This window comes from Cervus canadensis, chromosome 28 (genome assembly GCF_019320065.1).
Source record: "Cervus canadensis isolate Bull #8, Minnesota chromosome 28, ASM1932006v1, whole genome shotgun sequence".
Classification (NCBI taxonomy): Eukaryota; Metazoa; Chordata; class Mammalia; order Artiodactyla; family Cervidae; genus Cervus; species Cervus canadensis.
The window spans coordinates 27,106,983-27,130,107 of NC_057413.1; the positions used below are offsets into that span (position 1 = coordinate 27,106,983).

The window sequence follows — 23,125 nt, forward strand, 5'->3', positions numbered from 1 at the left end:
GATTGGTTGATTGATATAGCTAAATCTCTTCATCATTTCATTGCATTGGCAGTTAAAAGCATAAAGGACTATTTTTTTTAATGCACATAAACCTAGACACGGTTTACAGAGTAGGATTATTAATAGCAAATTTCATATATTATATTCACTCAAGTTTTTTGTAATTTCTCTCTGGAAGTCTTTAAGGAATGAGGTAAAACTCTTCAAACACAGCTTCTGTGAAATCTGTGCAATTAAGAATGGGGATGACCCTTTTCTTGTCACTTTTACCTCAATAAAGCTGAAAAAAAAACCCAAAAGAATGATTACTTTTCAGGGACTAAGAAACCTGGCTACTGAAATTAACCTTGGCAAATAACAATGAACCACAAATGTTGGCAGGTCAACTATGCTGTCAAATCTAATGAGCAAATTAGGATCACTGAAGCTCTCTGGCTCCTGGATTTTTCTGCTCTTTGTAGCAAATCTAATTTGAAGGACTGCAGGAAGCAAAAGATGGAGCAGAGGCTGTGCAACTCTTCTGTCTTTACAAGACACTCTGGCTAACTCTTAAGGACCTTGTGATCTTCTTCCACAATGTTCTTTAAGCATGAAGTAAATGCCTCTGATGGCTTTCAACACTGGCAGAGCCTGAGCCAAACAATACCTCCTTTAGCCAATTTGCAGCAAAGAAGGTCTCACTCAAAGAAGTGTCTGGACTGGTTCCAGTCAAAATTCAGACCATTCTTTGAACTGGATGCTACTTTTAATTTTGTAGGAAAGAAAACCAAGGTACAGAGTGGTTAAGTTAACCACAGTCACATAGCAGAGCAGCCCAGAAAAAAAATGAGCCTGCTTGTCTTGGTGCTCTTGTTGTTTAGACACTAAGTCTCCTCTGACTCTTCTGCAACCCCCACAGACTGTAGCCTGCCAGGCTCCTCTGTCCATGGATTTCCCAGGCAAGAATACTGAAGTGGGTCACCATTTCCTTCTCCAGGGGATCTTTCTGACCCAGGGATGGAACCCGCCTCTCCTTCTTGGTAGGCAGATTCTTTACCACTGAGCCCAGGTAAGCCCCCTCTTGACCCTAGACTCCAGCATTGGGAGAAGATTCTGATAAAGAAGAGAACAGATCTGCTTCATCAGGGAAAGCCTAGACTCCTAGGTTTTTATTTAAGCTGCTCCGACACCTAGAGGTGTAGTTTTTGACCTCCAAAATTTTGTGGTCTTTGAGGTACTGCCAAAAAGCTGTAATGGATTCTAGCACTTTCCTGAGTGCCTAAAGCTAGGGTTTTGTGTGTTCCAAACATTTCTTTTATTTATTTATTTTAAAAGTTGAAGTATAATTGACTTACAACATTAAGTTCAAGAGTACAAGACAGTGATCTATTTTATAAATTACAAAATGATCCCCAGGATAAGTCTAGCTACCATTTGTCACCATACAAAGTTATTACAGTATTATTGACTATATTCCCTGTGCTGTTAAAACTAGTTATTAATCATAAGTGTTGTTTAAAAAGTTCTGCAACTTATAATATTGTTCATTGGTCTGAGCAAACATATATGTTATTTAGTATATTTATTACAGGCTTGTTCTGTGCCTTTGGGTACCTCTCATTCCTAGAGGACAAGGGAAAATTTAAGTATTACCATACTTTGCAATCTGTTTTTCACTGGCTTCCTGCATACTTTTGCTCTACAAGGAGACCCCTAGTGTTTCTTCAGTTTAGGAGACTGGTTTAGGTCTACCAAGGCCTAGGGTGGAGAGAAAAAAGATGCAGAGAGAAAACAAGAATCTGAGCAAAAACGGAAACCACAGATGCCGGGCTTCATCAGGTGACACCTGTTTCTTCATTATCGATAAGTAGAGGAGGGCAACTGGCTCTGCTGGATTCTATATGACATACATACAAATGCCCCTAACTTTTTTTTAAGCAACAACGTGATTGATTGTCCCTTCTGAACAGTTTGGAGAAGCAGAGCATGATGAAGGAAATACACTTTCTCAGCTCAAAGATCTCACTCCTTAATGAAAGGAAGATAATACAGACTAAATATCTGAATGTCACTGACAAGGACTTACTGTGGAGCACAGCGAACTCTGTGCTGCTGCTGCTGCTAAGTCGCTTCAGTCGTGTCTGACTCTGTGCGACCCCATAGACGGCAGCCCACTTGACTCCCCCGTCCCTGGGATTCTCCAGCAAGGACACTGGAGTGGGTTGCCATTTCCTTCTCCAATACATGAAAGTGAAAAGTGAAAGTGAAGTTGCTCAGTCGTGTCCAACTCTTCGCGACCCCATGGACTGCAGCCTACCAGGCTCCTCCATCCATGGGATTTTCCAGGCAAGTGTACTGGAGTGGGGTGCCACTGCCTTCTCCGGAACTCTGTGCAGTATTCTGTGCTAACCTAAATGTGAAAGCAATGGAAACACATGTATGTATAACTGGATCACTTTGCAGTACGCCTAAAACTAACATAACATTGTTAATCAACTATACTCCAATATAAAATGAAAACTTTAAAGAAATCTGAATGGCTTTCACAGCTGAGGATAATGACATTAAAGTAAACCCAGTCTTTATCCAGAACCATGGCAGGACGGTTCTCTGTGCAAAATTCCACAACTCTGAATGAAATTTTTGGGAATTCCCTGGTGGTTCAGTGCTTAGGACTCCATGATTTCACTGCTGGGGGCCTGGGTTCAATCCCTGGTCAAGGGACTAAGATCCCACAAGTCCCACAGTAGGGCCAAAAAAAAAAAAAAGGAAACGTAAGATTTGGTTTTCATATTTCTACTTTTTTGAACTTTCCATTGCAAATAATTTTTTTTTTTTTTTTTTTTATTTGAACTAAGCTTCCTGGTTCTTTTAGCATTAATTTCAAGTTGATTTCAGAGCAGAGGACATTGGGTCTTCAATATAGTCATAAACTGACAGTTAAGATCAAGTGATAAAGGCATTCTCAAGTTAATAAATAATTATCTTACTACATACTTGCAAACAGAATCCTCATCTAGAATTCCTTCCTTTTTTTCCCTTCATAAACAAAAGCAGCTAGCCAGATGACAGCCTTTTTCCTCTGACTAAGGATCTGCCCGCTAGGATGACACAAAAAATATGCTAACTATAAACTGTGTAAAAACTAAGAATACACACATACAAATAGATGGCATATACATTTTGCTTGGGCGGATTATATTTAAGTGTACAGTGAGTCCCAGAGACTTTCAAACATAATTTAATAATTATTTGTCGAAATTTCAGATATGGTTACCAAATGTCTAGTCCTGTTCATTACTTAAGAGGCTTGAAACACCTTTGTTTCTCCTAATTATCTTTCAATAAACTAAGCTTTTAAAAAAGAACTTGTGACCTTCTAATAAGGGGAGAAAGCCTTTAACTTACCCGCTTGCAAGTAGGATGGTATAGTAATTACGTCCACAATTTCGTGTAACATATATAAGGCCACCTCGGAGGGCAGCTGGAAGTAGGGGTGAGAGTGGGTAACATCCCGACCATTTTTATCTCATTTTTCCCTCCTCTGCGGCTTGATATTTTTATGAGCTACTTCAGGCCCCGGTATTCAGTTAGCAAACGAGTCACTGAACTACAGAACTTCTCCAAAGATGTTATTCTATTTTCCGCTCAGATTCTCGAAATTCACTCCCCCCAACCACCCGCCCCGGATACCACCAGAGACTGGTTGACTGAAAAACATATCCATGCACAACTGATTTGAATATATTTTTTAAACGACTTGCCTTTATGTTTTTATCGCCCTGCGTTCTAAACCTCTGTTCTCTGACGTCTAAGCTACTTTCAGTCCAATAGCGGGGCTGAATTTCTTCACTCTTCAGCAGGTCAGGAAACAACTTGGGGGAAAAAAACACGAACGTTTGTAAAAGTACAGGGAAAAGGGGGACGACTACAACTCCCAGAATGCAGCTCCGGGGTCTCGCGGGCTCTGCAATGACCGGACCTGATTTCGCGAGTATCCTCTCGTCCAATTGGTCCGCCTTCTCGTCAGTAAGGGCGGAGAGGGGAGGGCGCCGGAAGGAACATTTCCCGCCACCGCGAGACGCCGCGAGGAAAACCCGGAAAAGAAGCAGCTCTCGATTGGATGCTCGCTGTTGTAGCGTAAGAAAATCAGCCAATCGGAATGTACATACGCTCCACGATACCCCGCCCCCTCCTTGAGGTTACTTTTCTTGGCGGGAAAAGTTGGGACGTTTTCGCGCCGGGGCTTGTCAGCCAAAGGGCCTCAGCGCAGAAATCCCTGGGCGGCGAGCATGGCGGGGACCGTGGTGCTGGACGATGTGGAGCTGCGAGAGGCGCAGAGAGACTACCTGGACTTCCTGGACGACGAGGTGAGAGAGGCGCCGAGTCACGAAATTAGGGCGCTCGGAAGCCCAGGGGCCGCGCAGGAGCTGAGGAAGGCCGCGGAGACACTAGGGGCCAAGGGGACCGCGGGCCTCCAGGCTGCGGCAGCTGGGCGGCTGCTCGGGACCTTCCACCCCGATCTGGTAGCTTTCCTGGCGACGGAGTGGTTAAGAGCGATCCTGTAATTTTTCTCTTGAGTACAAATGGTGGCTAAGTCTCGCAAAAGTCAACAGGTTTTCTCCAAGTGCAAACCAAATGTAAAGCCTACGTTGACCTTTTAGAGATCGTTCCCACTTTTCCCTGCTCTCTTAATTTGGGGGGAGAGTGGGGACAGGACCGCGGGAAATCGGTAGTGACCCGCCCCGTTATAGGGTCCCCATGCTTTAATGACTGACTTCCTACCCGGAGGAAAAGACTTTCTAATTTGGCCTCATTCTTTTTCCATACCTGATGGGAAGCGGAGAAAGAGGGTTGGTAACGCAAATAAAGGGGATTTTATAGACTTCCCTGGTGGCTTAGACGGTAAAAGCGTCTGCCTACAATGCGGGAGGCCTGGATTCGATCCCTGGATCGGGAATATCCCCTGGAGAAGGAAATGGTAACCCACTCCAGTACTCTTGCCTGGAAAATCTCATGGACAGAGAAGCCTGGTAGGCTACAGTCCATGGGGTCCCAAAGAGTGGGACACGACTGAGTGACTTCACTTTCACTATAGGCAATTTAGGATTGACAGCCATGGAATATTGGTAAAGCATCTTGAAGGATTGATAGTGTTGTTTGTAAATGTAACTAAGGCTCCCAACTCCTAGGTCCCTTATATGAGAACTCTTTATATTATACAGATAATAGGGAAGTAAAATATTTTATTTTCACACAAGATTCTGCAACAGAAGTTGCAGATATATTACTGCAACTAAGTTATAGTTAGTTACTTTGATATATTAAAAGGCCCTTTAATTTACATTTTGACAAGTTTTTTACTTGTCTTTTTAGACTTCTTATGAGCTTGTTTTAATTCCCCATTAAAAGTTGAGAAGTGACTGCATACAGAAGAGCTGTTGGTGATAATAGGAATAATAACCTTGAGGAAGTTGTTATAATTTATACACTGGCTTTTTAGGGTGTATTTGGAATCCGAAGCTAATGAGTGAAAATGTGGGTGAAGTGGGGGCTCAGGTCTGCTGCAGGGATGGATATATTTATCTTGCTGTGAGAGCTGCCTCTCTTTAAAAACATCCAGTGTTTTAATTTGTGAGCTGCTGTAGCATGTGGTGGTTATTTTGCAGGAAGACCAGGGAATTTATCAGAGCAAAGTTCGGGAGCTGATTAGTGATAACCAGTACCGGTTGATTGTCAACGTGAATGACCTGCGTAGGAAAAACGAGAAGAGGGCTAACCGGTGAGTTTCCAAGAGCACATCCCTAGTCCTGAGTGAGAATGGCTCCTCTCTCTTCCCCAGGTTGGAGCAAGCTTCCCAGGGGAGGACCTGGATGAAATATATTTGACCAGGAAGCCCTTAGTACGTCACCCTCACCTGCTTCTATGTTTTTTACTTCTTCGCAAACTAGGTGGTGGGCATTTTCCTCTCCTTCCATGTTTAACTGAGTATCATTTCCCCATCACTGAGTTAAAATTGGCCTGCAGCTCTGATGTATTTTACTGGGCCTTGTAGGATGGCAGGAGAAAGTAGAATCTAGATTTTCACTCCTAAGCTTTGATCAAGTAAGAATGTCCACTTCTGTTTTGTGGGTCAAGTTTTTTGAGTTCTGCCGTCTCTGCCTGATGGTTCTCTGCAGCCTCCTGAGCAATGCCTTTGAGGAGCTGGTTGCCTTCCAGCGGGCCCTGAAGGATTTCGTGGCCTCCATTGATGCTACGTATGCCAAGCAGTACGAGGAGTTCTACATAGGCTTGGAGGGCAGCTTCGGCTCCAAGCACGTCTCTCCTCGGACCCTTACCTCCTGCTTCCTGAGCTGTGTTGTCTGTGTGGAGGGCATTGTTACTAAATGTAAGTGGGCTACAGTTGGAGACCCGCGGAAGGGAGGTAGGGTAGACTTGGGGGTATGGAAGGCAGGAGAGGCGGAATAGAGTTGGGGAGCTTATGGCTTCAAAAAGGTAGAGCACTGAAATTACCGGGTGAAACTTGAAGGAACTCAAGTGTTGCACAGTAACTAGGGGAGCTTTGAGTGACCACCTGTGCCAGCGGAATGGTGAATCTGCTGAGAATGGAGGAGTCTTGGCTCTTGGCAGTCTCCTCATTCTGACCCTGAATTCCTCCTTCTGCTTGGTCGGGATCAGCAGTACTTTAAGGTTTTACATGGATATGGTATTATTCTATGTGTAAATATAAAAATGAATTAACGACAGCTAGTATTGGGATAACCTGACTAGTTGGAAGAACATAATTTGGAGTCATCATGGACTTGCCTGGGTCAGATCCCCTTCTCACTGCTTAGTTGGGTGACTTTCTATTCCTAGGCTCTCTAGTTCGTCCCAAAGTCGTCCGCAGTGTCCACTACTGTCCTGCTACCAAGAAGACCATAGAGCGACGTTATTCTGATCTCACCACCCTGGTGGCCTTTCCTTCCAGCTCTGTCTATCCCACCAAGGTGAGGGGAATCAATTAGTTGGACCTCTTCAGAGGTTGGGTTCAAAGTTGTTTTTTAATGCAAGTAATTAGGTAATATGTAAAGTCTTCCTCTAAATGTGACTAGGGTGAAAAGTAAGGATTCATTTGAAAGAAGATTGCTAGCCATAGTTTAATATGAAAACGCCACAATTTTTTTTAAGGAAAATATTCTCTTAGGAAATTTGGAAAACTAGGGAAGAGTTGAAGGAAGCAAAAAGGTCACCTAATGTACATTTATCTTTTAGCAAAGTTAAAGTATCATGATTTCATAATCTACTTAGAGTAATATGGAAAAATACTTAATGCAGTCATGTTACTCTGAAATCTTTGCAAATATTTTACTCTGGGTTTGAGAGAACGTTGGCGTAGAACGTGATTTTAGTCTTGGTGTTCAAATTCATTTGACTTGAGGATGGTGTAAGGCCTTCTTACTGAATGAGACAAGAGAAGATGATTAATATTGATTATTTGATGTCTGAACTCATTCTGTCCCTGCCATCAGATTTTTTTTTCCCAAGTAATGTTTTTATTGCCAGTACATGCACAACAGTAAGTAAAGAACTATAAATATACAATGTAATTAACAGTAGAAAACAAAATTGATACAGGTGAAGGAGGAGGATATAAAGAAATGATTTTTCTGCTGTTAGAACAAAAAGGTAAAAGCCAATGCTAATTATCCAGTCAGTACTCTTATCTTAAATTCTTTACCTCCATTTCTAGTTTTTCAATTAAACAAGGAATGTACAGATAACTGTAAGAGTAGCAAATTGCTTCCCAGTAGCGGTTTCCCTTTCCAGTCAAATTCATTTTATGTTCGAATTGACAAAAAAAAAAAGTCAAGATGAGAAATCATTAATATCCTGGTTCCAAATTATCTTACTTGCATCTCACGAAAACTGGCAATTTTTAAAAGTTCCTGCCATCTAATGTTAATTTAGAGCAACTGTATCCGAAGGATTGTCAGGCACTGAGGAGAACACAGATCTAAAGAAGACTCAGTCCTTGTCTTCAGTTTTATCACCTGGTGGAGGAATCAACATATAAGCAAGGTTTGCTGCTGCTAAGTCACTTCAGTCATGTCCGACTCTGTGCAACCCCATGGATGGCAGCCTACCAGGCTCCTTCGTGCCTGGGATTCTCCAGGCAAGAACACTGGAGTGGGTTGCCATTTCCTTCTTTAAGGCATGAAAAGTGAAAGTGAAGTCGCTCAGTCGTGTCTGACTCTTCACGACCCCATGGACTGCAGCCTACCAGGCTCCTCTGTCCATGGGATTTTCCAGGCAAGAGTACTGGAGTGGGTTGCCATTGCCTTCTCCAAGCAAGGTTTAGTTTCTTAGAATTGTAACTGAGTTGTACTTGAGAGCCATTTAGCCTGTTTCCTGGTGAAATGTGAAGGTCGGAGAGGTGGAATGACTTGTTTATGTTCCAGTAACTGATGGCCCCAAGGACTAGGACCCTGTCTTTTTACTCTCGGGCCACTTGCATTTTCTGAGGCACCCAGCTTTCTTTTTCATTAGGATCCCTACTTTCTAGAATTTATTCTCCTGGAATTATTCAGGGGGTACTCTCCCGATTGCTGTGGCCAAACTTCTTAGCTCAGGACCTGAAATACACCAGACCAGGTGTTCTGGCGACCGCCTGGCATGGTTCTTAAGAGCATGGGCTTTGGCGATCACCGTGGGGAACTTCTTTAACCTCTCCCAGCTTCAGTTTCCTTATTTTTGTAAAATGTGAAAAAGGCCTGCTTTGGGAACTGAGTTGTGGTGATGATCCTACGAGATAATTTTATGAAGTTACACCACAGTGCCTTGCACATAGTAGGCACTCCGTAAGTGATAGCTGTTGTGTTTTTAGAAAATTTAAATGGCAAGGAAGTAAAACTTCAAAATGTTTTTTTTATTCAAGTTTAATATACAGAACCCTAGAGAAGGTAATGGCAACGCACTCCAGTATTCTTGCCTGGAGAATCCCGTGGACAGAGGAGTCTGGTGGTCTACAGTCCAGGGGGTCGCAGAGTCGGACATGACTGAGCACAGCAGACACACACACACACACAATGTACAGAAAAGTTTACATTGCGTGTACAGCTCAGTGAAATTTCACAAGATGAATATACTATAAAATCAACATCCAAATCAGGAAGCAGCACCTTACTAGTGCTCAGAAGTCCCTCCTGAGGCCGCTCTGCCCTCGAGATCCTGACATCTACAGCAGTTACGAGTAGTTTTCTCTGTTTTTATGTTTAAATGCTTGTCTGTGTCAGGCTTCTTTTGTTCAGTGTATGTTTTTGAGATTCATCCATGTGTATAGGTGCACTCCATACACTCATTGCCGCGTCGTGTTCACTTATGTGGATGTACCACACTTATTTAACCATCTTGTTGATGGCGTTTGAATTTTTCCTAGTTTTGGGCTATTACAAGTAGTACTTGTAATGTATGTGGCTTTGGGTGAACATTTGTGTTGGGTATTAACCTAGGAGTGGAAATACCGAGTCCTAGCACAGAGGAAGTGAGTATCTTATATGTACGTGTTAATATAACCGTGGTCCCTCTGGCTGTAGATCACCCCTTCCATTTGATGGTTTGTTACTAGGACAGGATTGTGAAGAACTGGAGAAGACACTTGGGGCATTATGTTCCTAGATACTAATCTTGTGAGGGTATCTCTGAATTATATTTGTTTCCTATAACAAAACGAGTGTGTGGTGTTTCTAAGACAGGGCTGAGGTGACCGCTGCTCCGTGTGCCTTTTTCAGGATGAGGAAAACAATCCCCTTGAGACAGAATACGGCCTTTCTGTCTACAAGGACCACCAGACCATCACCATCCAGGAAATGCCGGAGAAGGCTCCCGCCGGCCAGCTTCCCCGCTCCGTGGACGTCATCCTGGATGACGACTTGGTGGACAGAGTGAAGCCCGGTGACCGGGTGCAGGTGGTGGGGACCTACCGCTGCCTTCCGGGAAAGAAGGGAGGCTACACCTCGGGCACCTTCAGGTACATGGTCCGTCCTGAGGTGTCCGGAACGCAGCTGGCAGAGTGCATTCTGGTGGCAATCTTTCTCCAGGTTGCCATCGTCGAGAGTTCCATTAGATGGACAGAACACTGCCTGCCTGCAAGATGAACTGTCTTTTGCTAAGAGTGGAAATTACTGGTCTCATGGTTATAGCCTCCTGGCTTGCTGGGGGTTTCTCGTGTGTTCCCACCTCCCTCCAGGACACTCATTTCTGTAGGTCAGCAGGGGGTAAATTGACAAGGTGAGGCGCCATGAGCAGATTTGTGTCATGCGTGCCAGGTCACTTCAGTCATGTCCAACTGTTTGCGACCCTTTGGACTGTAGCCCACCAGGCTTGTCCATTCATGGGATTCTTCAGGCAAGAATACTGGAGTGGGTTGCCATTTCCTTCTCCGGGGGATCTTCCCAACGCAGGGATTGAACCCACATCTCTTATGTCTCTTGCATTAGCAGGCGGGTTCTTTACCACTAGTGTAGCTGAAGAGAATCAGTGGTTGAATTCAGAACAGCTTTTCTTTTCTTTTTTTCTTCCTTACTCCCTCTTTGTACTCTTCCTCCCTTCTACTTCCTTCCTTTCTTGATTTGCCATCCTAGGTTAGGAGCCTAAGAAGGTTTTGGTGTTAGCAACTGAAAATAGCCTCATGCTTTCCTCTCTGTCCCAGGACTGTCTTGATTGCCTGTAACGTGAAACAGATGAGCAAGGATGTTCAGCCTTCCTTCTCCGCTGAGGACATAGCCAAGATCAAGAAGTTCAGTAAAACCCGCTCCAAGGTCTGGCATCCTCTGGGGATCTGAGGGTGGGGATAAATTTGTTAGGGTCATATTTGGGCATGGCCATCTTTGTCTTGGATCAGGAGGAAGGTCAAGGTTTTTTCTCTGAAGTATTTGGTGCCAGCTTCTAGTTTTGAGTCAGTAAGCAAAAGGGTGTTTTTCTTTAATATTTCTGTTGTGTTCCCTGTTAAGTGAACCTAATATAAATATTAGAATAGGAGTTAGAATATTAGTGTACAAAGTCTATATGGGATATATCAGTGATACATTGATTGCTATTTAAATTTGAAATATGTTATTTTTGTTTTAGTTCTCTTATTTTTCTTTAAAAAATTTCTATCTTTAAAGACAGAATGCCCATATTTAGAACTGAACAGGTGGATGTATGACAAAGGTTACTGCTGAAGCACAGTACACAGTCTTATTAAACCCAAAATGTTTTGGGCCTGGAAACACTTTTTGTTTTCCTTAAAAATTAAAGCTCCAAGCAGGAGTTGGAATCCAGGCTTTCTCTGTGTCTATTTTGATAATGCTCTGATCAGTGTGAAAGTCTTAGAGAAGAAGCTTTTACCATTAGAAACAATATTTCTTCAAGCATCATCTGTGGCCTGAAGTATGAAGCCAGTTCATCCAGCCCCAGGGCGTTTCCTCAGGCTTTTTACTCCGTGGTTGTCCCTCCTCTAGGATATCTTTGACCAGCTGGCCAGGTCACTGGCGCCCAGCATCCACGGGCACGACTATGTCAAGAAGGCGATCCTCTGCTTGCTGCTGGGAGGGGTGGAGCGAGACCTCGAGAACGGCAGCCACATCCGTGGGGACATCAATATCCTTCTCATAGGTACGGTGTGGGGACTTGTGTAGCTGCCTGGTCTTCCCCTGTGGGGTGTGGTTGCAGGAATCTGGCATCTGTCAATGTGTGTGTCTGTACCTAGCTGTGTTTCAGTTCCCTCAAAGGGCAGAAGTCTAAAGTGAATTTTTAAAGTTATATCTTTATTATTTCTGGGTTTTCTGATTTTTAATGTCTATTCTTCCAGGAATGGTAAAGGGAAATTGAAAAAAAAATTACACAAACAACCCGTTACTATATATTTTTGTTGTGTCAAGATCTGTGCTAGAAAAGCAGCACCGGCTCGGGGCGCTGGGGGTGGGGGTGGGGGGTTCCGAGAGTCACCGCGGCCCCGTCCCGTTGCAGGAGACCCATCGGTCGCCAAGTCCCAGCTGCTGCGATATGTGCTCTGCACAGCACCGCGGGCCATCCCCACCACCGGCCGGGGCTCCTCCGGTGTGGGTCTCACGGCCGCTGTCACCACAGACCAGGAAACAGGTGAGGGTGGGAGGGTCCTTAGCAGAGGTCCGGCAGTGAGGTGCGCATAGATAGTTTGAGCTTGCTCCGGGCCCTGGCTGGTGTTGGGAAGATACACTTGAGAGGTTAGAGCAGGCCTGCTGGAGGGGACTGGCAACAGTGAGTAAATGATGTAAATGGTTTGGGTGGCCGTCTAGTGACAAGAATGTCTCCTGGAAGGTTGTCAGAGAGAGTTCTGAAGGAGAAAGCTTCTGACATTTGAAGAGAGATAGAAATGAAGATTGTTACTACTTTATACATTAGAGGAAGGGTTTTGAAGGCCAGTGAAAAGAGAACAGAGATCTAGTTGGGAAATGGCTTGAAGGTGAGGCTCAAAGAGGAAATCTGTGAAGGAGGGCTGTTGGAGGCTGGCTGCTTAGGTATCAAAGTGGGACAAGTAGTACTGTCCAGATCGGAGCTTGAACAGATGACCCCAGGGTCTGCTCCGAGTCTTAGAAGCTGACACCTCTTCATTCCACTCTCCCACTCATGTGATGGTGCAAGATGCTTAGAAAGTAGATTGACATCTCCCCCCTGTCCCCCCACAACCTGGATGGTAGTGTGTGTGTTTCCCTCCCCACCTCCCAGGTGAGCGCCGTCTGGAGGCGGGGGCCATGGTCCTGGCTGACCGAGGTGTGGTTTGCATCGATGAGTTTGACAAGATGTCTGACATGGACCGCACGGCCATTCACGAGGTGATGGAGCAGGGCCGAGTCACCATTGCCAAGGCCGGCATCCACGCCCGCCTCAACGCCCGCTGCAGTGTTTTGGCAGCTGCCAACCCCGTCTACGGCAGGGTGAGTGGAGTCAGGCACTCAACTGTTGTCCTCACCTTCATTTGGTTTTGCCGAGTAATTTGGGCTGTGGAGTTTATTCCAGGTGACCCAGACCACAGACTACAGTAAGTTCGTCATCTTGTTACTGCCCTTGGTTTAGGACAGTGGTTCCTCACCCATTCATCCACATCAGAATCCCCTGGAAAGTTACTTAAAGCACATTTTTAAAAATACAAGGAAGAAAACCAAAGTGACCTGCAGCGTCACAACCCAGGTAGCTGATATTGACATTGAAATGAGAGTACTGTACGCAGGTGGTGGAAGGGTTTATGAACAGAGCAGAGAGATATAATAAGGAGATTAATAGCCTGCCTTCTCTCTCCTATTCATTTCCCAAGAGAAAACTACTGACAGCTCTTGAGTGCTTCAGGAAACCAAAACTTTAGCATGTGCCAGTAAATATATTATCTCCTTGTTAAGAATTAATTTTCTTGTCTTTGTTTCTTGGTATGACTATGATGTGCTTAGGTGTAATCTTTTATATTTATGCAGCTTGGGGTTTGCTTAGTTTAGGGGGGTTTGTTTTTTTTTTTTAAATCAACAGTCTATTCCATTGTATGGACTTATGATTTATTTAGCCAGTCTCCACGTGATAGACATTTGGTATTTTCCCTTTTTCCTGCCTGCTATTATGACTGAAGCTGCAGTGAATACCCCTTAATGTGCATTATGTTAAACATTCAGGGATGAATACTTGGCAATAGGATTACTGGATTAACAGTTACATGCATTTTTATGGCAGAGATTACCAACTTGCCCCCTTTAAAGACTGTACCATTGTTATACTGTTAACTAATATTTACAGACGCTTTACATTTATTATCTCCTTTCATTCACTAACTGTGTGAGGGAGGGAGGTATTATCTTCATTTTACAGATGAGAAAATGAAAGCACAAAAGACTTGAGTCACAAACTAGAAAATGACAGAGAGGGTTTCAACACAGAGCCCACAGTGCATGGAAACACCTGTTTTGGTGGCATATTTAAATATACAGGTGCTCAATCCTAGCCCAGAGTCTCTGAATCCAAATCTCTGGATTGGAGCTCCTGGGGGCTCTGGTTTAGGAAGGCTCCATAGGTTGGTTCTAATGGGTTAGTGTGGGTTGAGAACCGTACGATATTTAGATTAATGGTAACATGTGATATGTCATTCTGAAGGTTTATTTGGCAAATGTAGGGAGAAAATGGCAGGTCCTGAAATGTGAATGCAATCAGAATCGTTAATGTTACCTGTGAGGTTTTCAGGCCTCTGACTGTGGGGAGCCATCAGCTGGTAGGCCTAGAGTTGAAGGATAAGAGCATAGGCGTTCTTGAATCCCAGGAAAACCTCCTTGGCTCCTTAAGGTACTGTGGCTTATAGATTATCACTCATTTTTGTTGAGACTTTACCCAGTACCTTCCGAGTAAAGAGGCCCAAGGTTTCAGGTGTTTCTGGCTTAGCCAGCTTATCTGTCTTCATCACAGGTAGAAAGAGGGACTCATCTTCCAGAGCTGATCTGCCTGGGAGTGAGCACAGAGTAGAGCTTGAGAAGGAGGAGGCTGGCTCTGAGACCCACACTCGGCCTGTTAGAGGCACTGGAGCTGGGAGGCTGGGGCTCTGTTCAAAGAGCGTAGATGAGGAAAGGGCTGCACACAGAGGAGATGAATTCCGTTTCCTAGTAGCTTTGAAATGCTTTACTTCTTCACAGCTTGTTTGGTTTGTATTCTGAGGGTCTGGCCTGTTCTCACTCCCATGACTGATCTGGCCTCCTTGTTCTTTCTTGTGATCGACGTTGTCTCCCTGCTCCTTTTCTCCGTGTTCCCCGCTACAGTATGATCAGTACAAGACCCCCATGGAGAACATTGGGCTGCAGGACTCGCTGCTGTCCCGATTTGACCTCCTCTTCATCATGCTGGACCAGATGGATCCCGAGCAGGACCGGGAAATCTCAGACCACGTCCTCCGAATGCACCGCTACAGGGCACCCGGAGAGCAGGATGGAGACGGTGAGGCGGGGGGAGAGACGGACTGATGTGGGGGGCGCCCAGACACAGGCCGCGCCCAGGCCCAGCCCGGGGCGGTGGGTGTGGCGGCATCTGGGGTGATGTGAAGGCGCCCTCGCCTCCCTGGTTCCTACAGTGTGTCTCTTGTCCATTTTGGGGTCTGGGAGCACCTCAGAGCATCTCCTGTGGACCAAGTGGTTCTGCTTCCTTATTTGTGGGGCCCATGTGTCTGCTTCCTTCTGGATCCTTACTTTGTGAGTCTCACCTGTCTTCAGAAGAAGCGATTTTTCTCTGGGTTCAGCTCTTTCTTACTCCATTCTCCCAACTTGGGCTTCTCAGCTATGCCTCTAGGCAGCGCTGTGGATATCCTGGCCACGGATGATCCCAACTTCAGCCCAGATGACCAGCAGGACACCCAGATCTACGAGAAGCATGACAGCCTTCTGCACGGGGTCAAGAAGAAGAAGTAAGCATTCTCCACACCTCCTCCTGGAGGGAACCTGAGATCTGTGTCACGTTAGAGCTGCCCAAGCCAAGGTCATGCTTGGAGTCATCATCATGGGGATCTGTTTTCTTTTCCGGATTGGCAGAATTTTTCATGGTCACTTGCCTTGTGAATGTTTGTGGGTGATCAAACTTAGGTTCTGGTCTCTTCCTAAAATGGAAGGCTTTGACGACCCGCCTAACCGGTGGTGGGTGTGTCTTGTTACCCATGTAAGTGAAGCGTTGCACAAGTCACATGGCCCTTGGAGTGCATGTTGGAGGGGCTGGTAGATCACAAACACTGGAAAGCCTGCAGGCAGATCTGGATAAAGGAGACTTGTGCTCAAGCGCCCAGAGCCTGACAGGTGTGCTCAGTTGCTTAAGTTGTGTCCGACTCCTTGTGACCCCGTGGTCCATGGCCCAGCAGGCTCTGTCCATAAACTTCTCCAGGCAAGAATACTGGAGTGGGTAGCCATGGCATGCCTCTGTTTGGCCATGGTGCAGTAGGAAACACTGTGTAATCTTGAAACACACTGGTTTAAGAATGTAGAATTTGGAGTCAGAAAAGGAATTTTGAGTCCACTTAAAATTCTCTGAGCCATATTTTTCCCACTGATAAAGGACAGATAACACCTAAACTACCTATGTCACAAGTAATACCTAAGTAATACTGTAGAATTAAATAAAACCCATGAGAGGGTTTTGGACACGTCCTGTATAACAGGGGTTTCTGGCACTGGGTTCCAGGCCATGTGTGCCCTGTCACGTGACCCTGACTTCCCCGAGGAGGGGCACGGCCAGGACCCCAGGCAGGTGCCCGGGCTGCGGCAGGGGACTGACAGTCACCGTGTGTGTGGGTCCAGGGAGAAGATGGTGAGTGCGGCGTTCATGCGGAAGTACATCCACGTGGCCAAAATCATCAAGCCGGCGCTGACGCAGGAGTCAGCCGCCTACATCGCGGAGGAGTACTCACGCTTGCGCAGTCAGGACAGCATGAGCTCGGACACCGCCAGGGTGAGCCCGCCCTCGGGGACGGTGACCCGGAGAGAGGGGGCCGGAGCCTCTCAGGACGAGGCCGGGGAGGGAGTGCCCGCGCCCGCAGGAGCACGGGAGTCATTTTAGTGCCGTGATTCCTTCCCTTTTCCTCTCTGGCCTGAAGGGCTTCCTGTTACCCGGTTGCTCGTCATCTGGGCCTCAGTGGGTTCTCCCAGCTTTAGAAAGATTGTCGTCAGATAACCCCTCTCATAACCCCCTCCCCCCGACATGTGGGTGTGACTCTGGACAAAGTATTTGAAACTCTTGAGTCCCCTCTTCCTCATCTCTAAAGCTGCTCCAGGTTATTAATGACTGACACTGAACATAAAAGCGGGGTCCTGGCCTGTGGCGGGCCCTGTGGCGAAGGTTCTTCCCCACTGTCCTCACTCCAGCCGGGAGACACCTGGTTGTCTTCTTCCCTGTTCAACTCGTCCCCTCTCCTTCAACGCTCTCTATCATGTTTCCCTGGTTACTTTTCTTTGGGAATTTTATGTAGTTTTTCTGGCTAGGTGGCTTGGACTTCCCTCCCTGTGCAGGTGGGTTTGACGGGCACGCCGCCGGGTTTCTGGAGGATGGTCCCCCCTGTTCTCTCCCCCCAGACGTCTCCAGTGACAGCCCGGACCCTGGAAACCCTGATTCGCTTGGCTACGGCCCACGCCAAGGCCCGCATGAGCAAGACCGTGGACCTGCAGGACGCAGAGGAGGCTGTGGAGCTCGTCCAGTACGCTTACTTCAAGAAGGTGAGCGTCCAGGCGCTGCGCCTGCAGCTCCTCTGAGTGGGTGGTCTGTGCTCGGGCCTCCCAGCCAGGCATGGCTGACCCCGGCATCTGGAACATTGGCAGAGAGCAGCGGCCTTTCCAGTGCCCTCCCTCTCCAGTGGTTGTCAGCCGTGGTGCATGTGAGAATCAGCTGGAAGGCTTTAAAATACTGAAGTCAGCCCCTGGAGGCCTCAAAGACTCTGGTTTCATTGATGAGCAGCATCTCAGCTGACGGCTCCTCTGTCTGCTCCTTCTTTGCCTCTTGAAGAAGCAAGTGTTACCAGAGTCTCGGCCTTCCTCTTGGCAGCTTCTTCAGGTGTCCTTTACACCTGCTGCTCCTCCTGGAAGTTCCCCCACGTCTGCTGCTGTGACAGTGTGTGTCTGTCTTGTTACACAGTGGGCGTGGAGGCCTCGACTCCCTTCTCCACCTTGTCCTCCCCACCCACCAGTCGGATGGCTTGTAGCCCTTGGGTGTTCAACTGTGGGTCTGATGAGCTTTTTTTTGACAATCTCTTTACTTGCCTGGGAGTTGTCTTAAATACCTAATCTATAAAGAAATGGCTTGTTTTTCCACTTAAGCAATATGGGATAGACTTTCTCTTTCACTTCTGTATTCAGTGGACACTCCTAGAGTGCATGCTCTGAGAAGGGTGTGGCACACGGCTCCTAGCAGTTTTAAAGATGGATCACAGCCGACTCCCTGCCCCCCGTCCTGGGCTCAGGGATGAGTGAGAGGCCAGGGCATCAGACCCAGGGGGGTCACTGCTGCTGCTGGTGGTCGGGCAGTGGGGGCTGTTCTTCATTCGGTCCCCAGTATCCATGACCCTCCCGCCCACCCACACGTGGCTTGGTCCTAGGTTCTCGAGAAGGAGAAGAAACGTAAGAAGCGAAGTGAGGATGAATCAGAGACTGAAGATGAAGTGGAGAAGAGCCAGGAGGACCAGGAGCAGAAGACGAAGAGGTTGGATGGGGCACAGAGGAAGGAGATGAAAGACTCTGGTTGGGACTGGGGAGGATGTTCGGTGGAGTTGGGGGTAGGGGGAAGGGCAAGGCTGCAGGAAGCGGTGGCCAGACCAATGCTGCAGAGGGTTGGAGGGTGGAGGTGACCCGGACAGACAGGGTTACAGCCTCTTTTGTCCTCCGTGTGAGGATTTGGCCCTCTCTCTTGCTCGAGAAGCTGTGGGAGACTGCTGGGTTCACATTTCAGAAGTCTTTCCTCCGGGTTATCATTTCAGGCCTGAGACTGAATTTCTGAGGGTGGGCGACAGGGAGAGAGCCTTGGGAAGCAGGGCCTGCTTGTGCTCTAGTCCAGGGACCTTTGGTCTCTTTGAGAAAAGGCAGCGGTTTGTACAGGCCTGGGCCCAGCATTCCATTTGGACTGTCGGTATTTTAGGAGGAGGACCCATCCCTCGGATGCCAAGGAAGGGGACTCCTATGACCCCTATGACTTCACCAACACGGAGGAGGAAATGCCTCAGGGTGAGCGAGCAGCCCCCACTGGTAAAAAGGTGGTCTGGGTCTCCTGGCTCTTTAATGCTCTGTGTTATGCATTTGCTTGTGGGTTCCCATTCAGCTCGCTGCTTGGGGCCCTGTGTCCAAGAATCCAGGAAACTCGGAGCTTTGGAAATAAGCTTTGCCTTCTGGTCTACCTCCTCGGTGCACCATGCTCTTTGCCAAGCCTGGCGCGAGCGTCCCAGATCCCGTGGGCTGGGGGGCTCCTGCCTGACCAGAGCCTTTGTTCCAGCTGCTTTGGCTGGCCCCACGTGAGCCCCAGGGTTGCAGGCTCAGCAGGTGGAGAGGGGCCTCTGGGGTCGTGGACGTGGCTTCACCTTGTTGTCTTCTGCTCTCTGTAACCTTTTCCCCTCAAGTGCACACTCCAAAGGCGACAGACTCACAGGAGACCAAGGAGTCCCAGAAGGTGGAGTTGAGTGAATCCAGGTGAGTTGGGAAGGACCTCTTCCCTGGAGGTAGGAAACAAGCTGTTATCAACAGAGCTCAAAACTAGAGGCCCAAGGATTTCTAGAATGTTTTATATTCTGATGGCAATTTCAAGCTTGAAAAAAGTTATGAAAATTGTGTAAAGAGCTCATATATTCTTAGAATCCCCAGTTGTTTAGGTTTTACCATTTGCATCATAAATAATTCTCTGTGAGAATTTAAAATCTGATATCCTTGTGCCATTAGAAAGAGAAGTCTTAAAGCAAGGCTAGAATTTGTGTCTCACTGTAACCTTGGAGTCTTCTCAGTAGGTTATGTATATACTTAAAAAATATGTATATTTTTTCTTCTCACTGGATGGTTGTCATTTGTTTTGAGATAATCAGTTTTTACCAGTAGATATTCAGAAACAGTTTTATCTAAAAACTTTATATTTACTGGATATCAAAGGAACTCCATGGCTAACCTTAACATACACAGTGTCTTCACTGAAAAAAGTTGAAACACATCATCAAGTATTTAGGAAGAAACATTAAGATCAAGTGGAACTCCAGCCCCCAGGACAGCGAATCAACTATATCTGAAAGTACTCTCTGAATCTTGGAGGTCTCGTTTCAATGACTGCGGGTTTTCCATAGTATGAACATGTACATTCTTGTGTTTTCTAATGAGGGATGTCTGGCTTTCCTAAGATTGCTGTTTACAGTAAAACACATTCTTAACACATGTCACTGCAGTGGTGAGGATGGACCTGTGGGGTTAGTTTCTAGGAATGGATTCCCAGAGTCAGAGGAGATGCACCTCAGAATTATAACACATGTGGCTAACTTGCTTCCCAAAGATGTCATCACAGTTTGCATTTCTGCCAGCAGTGTACAGATGCCAGTTTCCCATATCCTCAGTGGCTTCTGGTTTTTAAAATGCTGTTATTTCTCTATGGGCAGGAAGCTCTGTAACCTAATCGCTTAGCTTTGAGGGTGAAGCTCAGGCGCGGAGCAGCCATCAGGGGCAGTCTGTGGGGTACACCGATGCTCTTGGGCTCCGGCCTTGTTGTGGCAGCTTCCTCCTCCTTCACCCTCTCTCTCCCATCCTGGGCAGGTTGAAGGCCTTCAAGGCGGCCCTCTTAGAGGTGTTCCGGGAAGCTCACGCACAATCAGTTGGCATGAGTCGCCTCACAGAATCCGTCAACCGAGACAACGAAGAGCCCTTCTCCTCCGCGGAGATCCAGGCTGCGCTGAGCAGGATGCAGGACGACAACCAGGTCATGGTCTCCGAGGGCATCGTCTTCCTCATCTGAGGGCCCTCGTCTTTCGACTGTGGGGTCCAGCCAAGAACGTTCCTTCCAATTTCCTCTTCACCCTCCCTCCAGCCCAGCCTTTGCCTTCATTCCTTGAATGTCAGTGTTGAATTGAACTGAAGTGGAGGATGAGTGACAAGCAGAGTCAGGACTCGGGGGAAGCCTGAGGACGGGTCAGGAAAACCGCCGTGGGGTCAAGAGAAGGTGGACGGGACCAAGGCGATGCATCTTCACTGCACAAGACTGGACCATCCCCACTGCCGGCCCCAAACAAGCCACACCATTTTTCACTGTAGACAGCACAACTTCTGAGTATGTTAGGGGGTCACAGCTGGTTTCTATTCATCCTTTCTGTGTTTGCTTCTGCCCCCCAGCACTTTGGTCTAGAACAGACTCCGGTGGTTCTGTGCTGATGGAGAAACTCTGAGGCAAATCCTCAGGCCTAGAAAGCTTGCTTTGCGGTAGCACCAGTTAAGACTCATGGAGTTTTGACCCAAACATCCAAGACATTAAATAAACACTCATATTTTATAGTCTCCATGTGGCCTAAATACTGTGTGATTTTTTTTGGACTCATTTCATTGTATTTTCCTCCAAAGTTCCACCCTGTGGGATGGGCTGCCTGCGTTTGCACCGCATCACCAATAGGTGGCAGCAGGCTGCCGTGCTCATTGGGGGTTAAGCTTTCTCTGGGCTGATTTCTTCCCCAAGGACATCAGCATTTATCTGTTAAAACTGCAAACCAAACCTTGCCAATTCAGGATAGCTTAGTGGCCACAGGAGGCCAGTGTGTGAACATATCTAGGAGAGTTGACCCTTTGCATGGCTTTTCTGAACAGGAATCAAAGCCCCTTCATGCAAAAATAATACCCAGTATGTCAGACCCTCAAAATTGGTGAATTCTTGTCCATTAAGAGATCCCCTTACAGGATCCTTGTGAAACCTCCTAACACCTGATGTCCAGCCCTTGGGGTTTGTTTGTTTGCACAGAAGTCTTGGAGGGTCCAGGGCAAGACTTCTATCCTCTGTATGGTTTTGGTAGCTTCTGAGGAACTTTTGAGGTTATTTAAATAAAAAGAAAAAAAAAAATTGTGAGTCAACGGGAGGCCTGGGTCGCATGGATTTGAGTCTGCTCTGAGAAGAGGTGGTGTGGGTTCCCAGTTGTGAGATCTGGGAGCTGCTTCCTTCCCCTTGTTGCTGAGGGGGCCTGTCACCCTGAGGCCATGAAGCAGTGGTGGGGAGTTCAGTTTTATCTTCATGTTTTTTTCACAGATGTGAAATACCAAGTTCTGTTGGCAGAGCCCCAGAGAGTACAGTCCAGGGACTGAGCAGTGATACGAGAGGAGGACTTGGACAGAACTGCACACCGGCAGCAAGTCTCGGACTGTGCCGGGTGCAGATAGAGGACTCGATGCTCTGGAGGCCCCCAGGCTGGGGATATACATGTCTAATGTGTCAGTGAAGAGCTGAAAACCAAAATATATGCACATGAGAGCTGAAGGAACTGACGGGCCAGGAGAGTCAGGACGAGGTGGGAGCTTCTGATGTGGTGCTGTAGAAGAGCTAAGGTCTCCTCAGGGGAGCGTTTCTTGGAAGCCCGAATGCTTTGTCAGTGGGACTTTAGTCCTCTCTACTTCACGCCTGATGAAACAGGCACGGGGTGGGAGAGTAGGTGGATAAGGTGATCTGGCACCAGCTGTAATACCACATTTAGCCATAAGAATGGAAGGTAGAAGAGTATCAGTTGTCAAATTAGATGTTACCCAAATTAAATAACCTGACTCAGGCACTCAGTGAATCTCCACATGTGTGTGTTGTTTCCCAACTTACAGCAACAGAAGAGCATTGCTGAGCATTTAAAGGAAATAATTCTCACTTCTTGCCCAGAGACCCCCTCTTCTGCTACAAGGACCTGAAGGAGGCTGCTGGGCAGAGGGGATCTGGTCTGTGGGTCAGTGTCCTCTGAGGGCGTTGCCGTGGCCACAGAGATGGCAGAGGTGGCCCAAATTTACTAGGGGGGAAAAGCACTTCTTTCGAAAAAAGAAGTTTGTTTCCATTTATGTGTGCCATCTAAAAGAGGTCAAGTAGTTTGGGGGTCTTTGAGAAATCAGTTATGTCTTGAAAGATTGTTACCTTATTCCTGAACCCTCCTAGATAAAGGACATGTCAGTGTGAGAGGAAAGTTGTCAAAACAGAGAGTTGGTCAATGCCGATGGAGTGCAGTCCTTTGCCACTTACCAAATAACTTCAAGTGTTGAGCTGCTAATTCATCTGTAAAATGGGGCTGACTTCTGGCTTTGCCGGTGCACCTCTCCTTTGTGAGGTGACGGAGGGCAGCTGTTAGGTGCTAGCTGGCGGGGAAATACTCCATGGTTCTGCCCTTATCACTGCAAATTACAAATTTCACTAAAACAAAGTGAGTCATTTTGGTGTGTGGAAAAGACTCACTATCCTTGGATTGAAATCATTGAAAACAATATCCCCCCGTGGAGTCCCAGAGCTCTGTCCTCTTTCCTGCCTTTCCAGGCTTTCCTTTCTTTTTCTAATTAAAACAAATTTTGTTTGTTTTGATGTGAACCATTTTTAAGATCTTTTTTGAATTCGTTACAGTACTGCTTCTGTTTTTATGTTTTGGTTTTTTGGCCAGAAGGCATGTGGGATCCTAGCTCCCCGA

General features: G+C 46.8%; 1 protein-coding gene across 2 annotated transcripts; it reads left to right on the forward strand.

Annotated features, from left to right (window-relative positions):
• The first annotated feature begins 4,101 nt into the window (after positions 1–4,101).
• MCM3 (minichromosome maintenance complex component 3) lies at positions 4,102–20,991 on the forward strand. 2 transcript variants are annotated; one of them, XM_043450176.1, is made up of 17 exons: positions 4,102–4,349; positions 5,649–5,761; positions 6,159–6,367; positions 6,838–6,968; positions 9,750–9,988; positions 10,670–10,778; positions 11,463–11,616; positions 11,971–12,102; positions 12,709–12,917; positions 14,769–14,943; positions 15,280–15,406; positions 16,287–16,437; positions 17,058–17,198; positions 18,074–18,177; positions 18,610–18,695; positions 19,085–19,154; positions 20,253–20,991. In XM_043450176.1, the coding sequence occupies exons 1-17, from the start codon at positions 4,272–4,274 to the stop codon at positions 20,449–20,451; spliced, it is 2,427 nt and encodes an 808-aa protein (XP_043306111.1). In that variant the 5' UTR covers positions 4,102–4,271; the 3' UTR covers positions 20,452–20,991. The 2 variants fall into 2 exon arrangements, with proteins under 2 accessions (XP_043306111.1, XP_043306112.1); XM_043450177.1 differs by lacking the exon at positions 5,649–5,761 and having other exon boundaries at positions 4,297–4,349.
• The last annotated feature ends 2,134 nt before the right edge of the window (positions 20,992–23,125 follow it).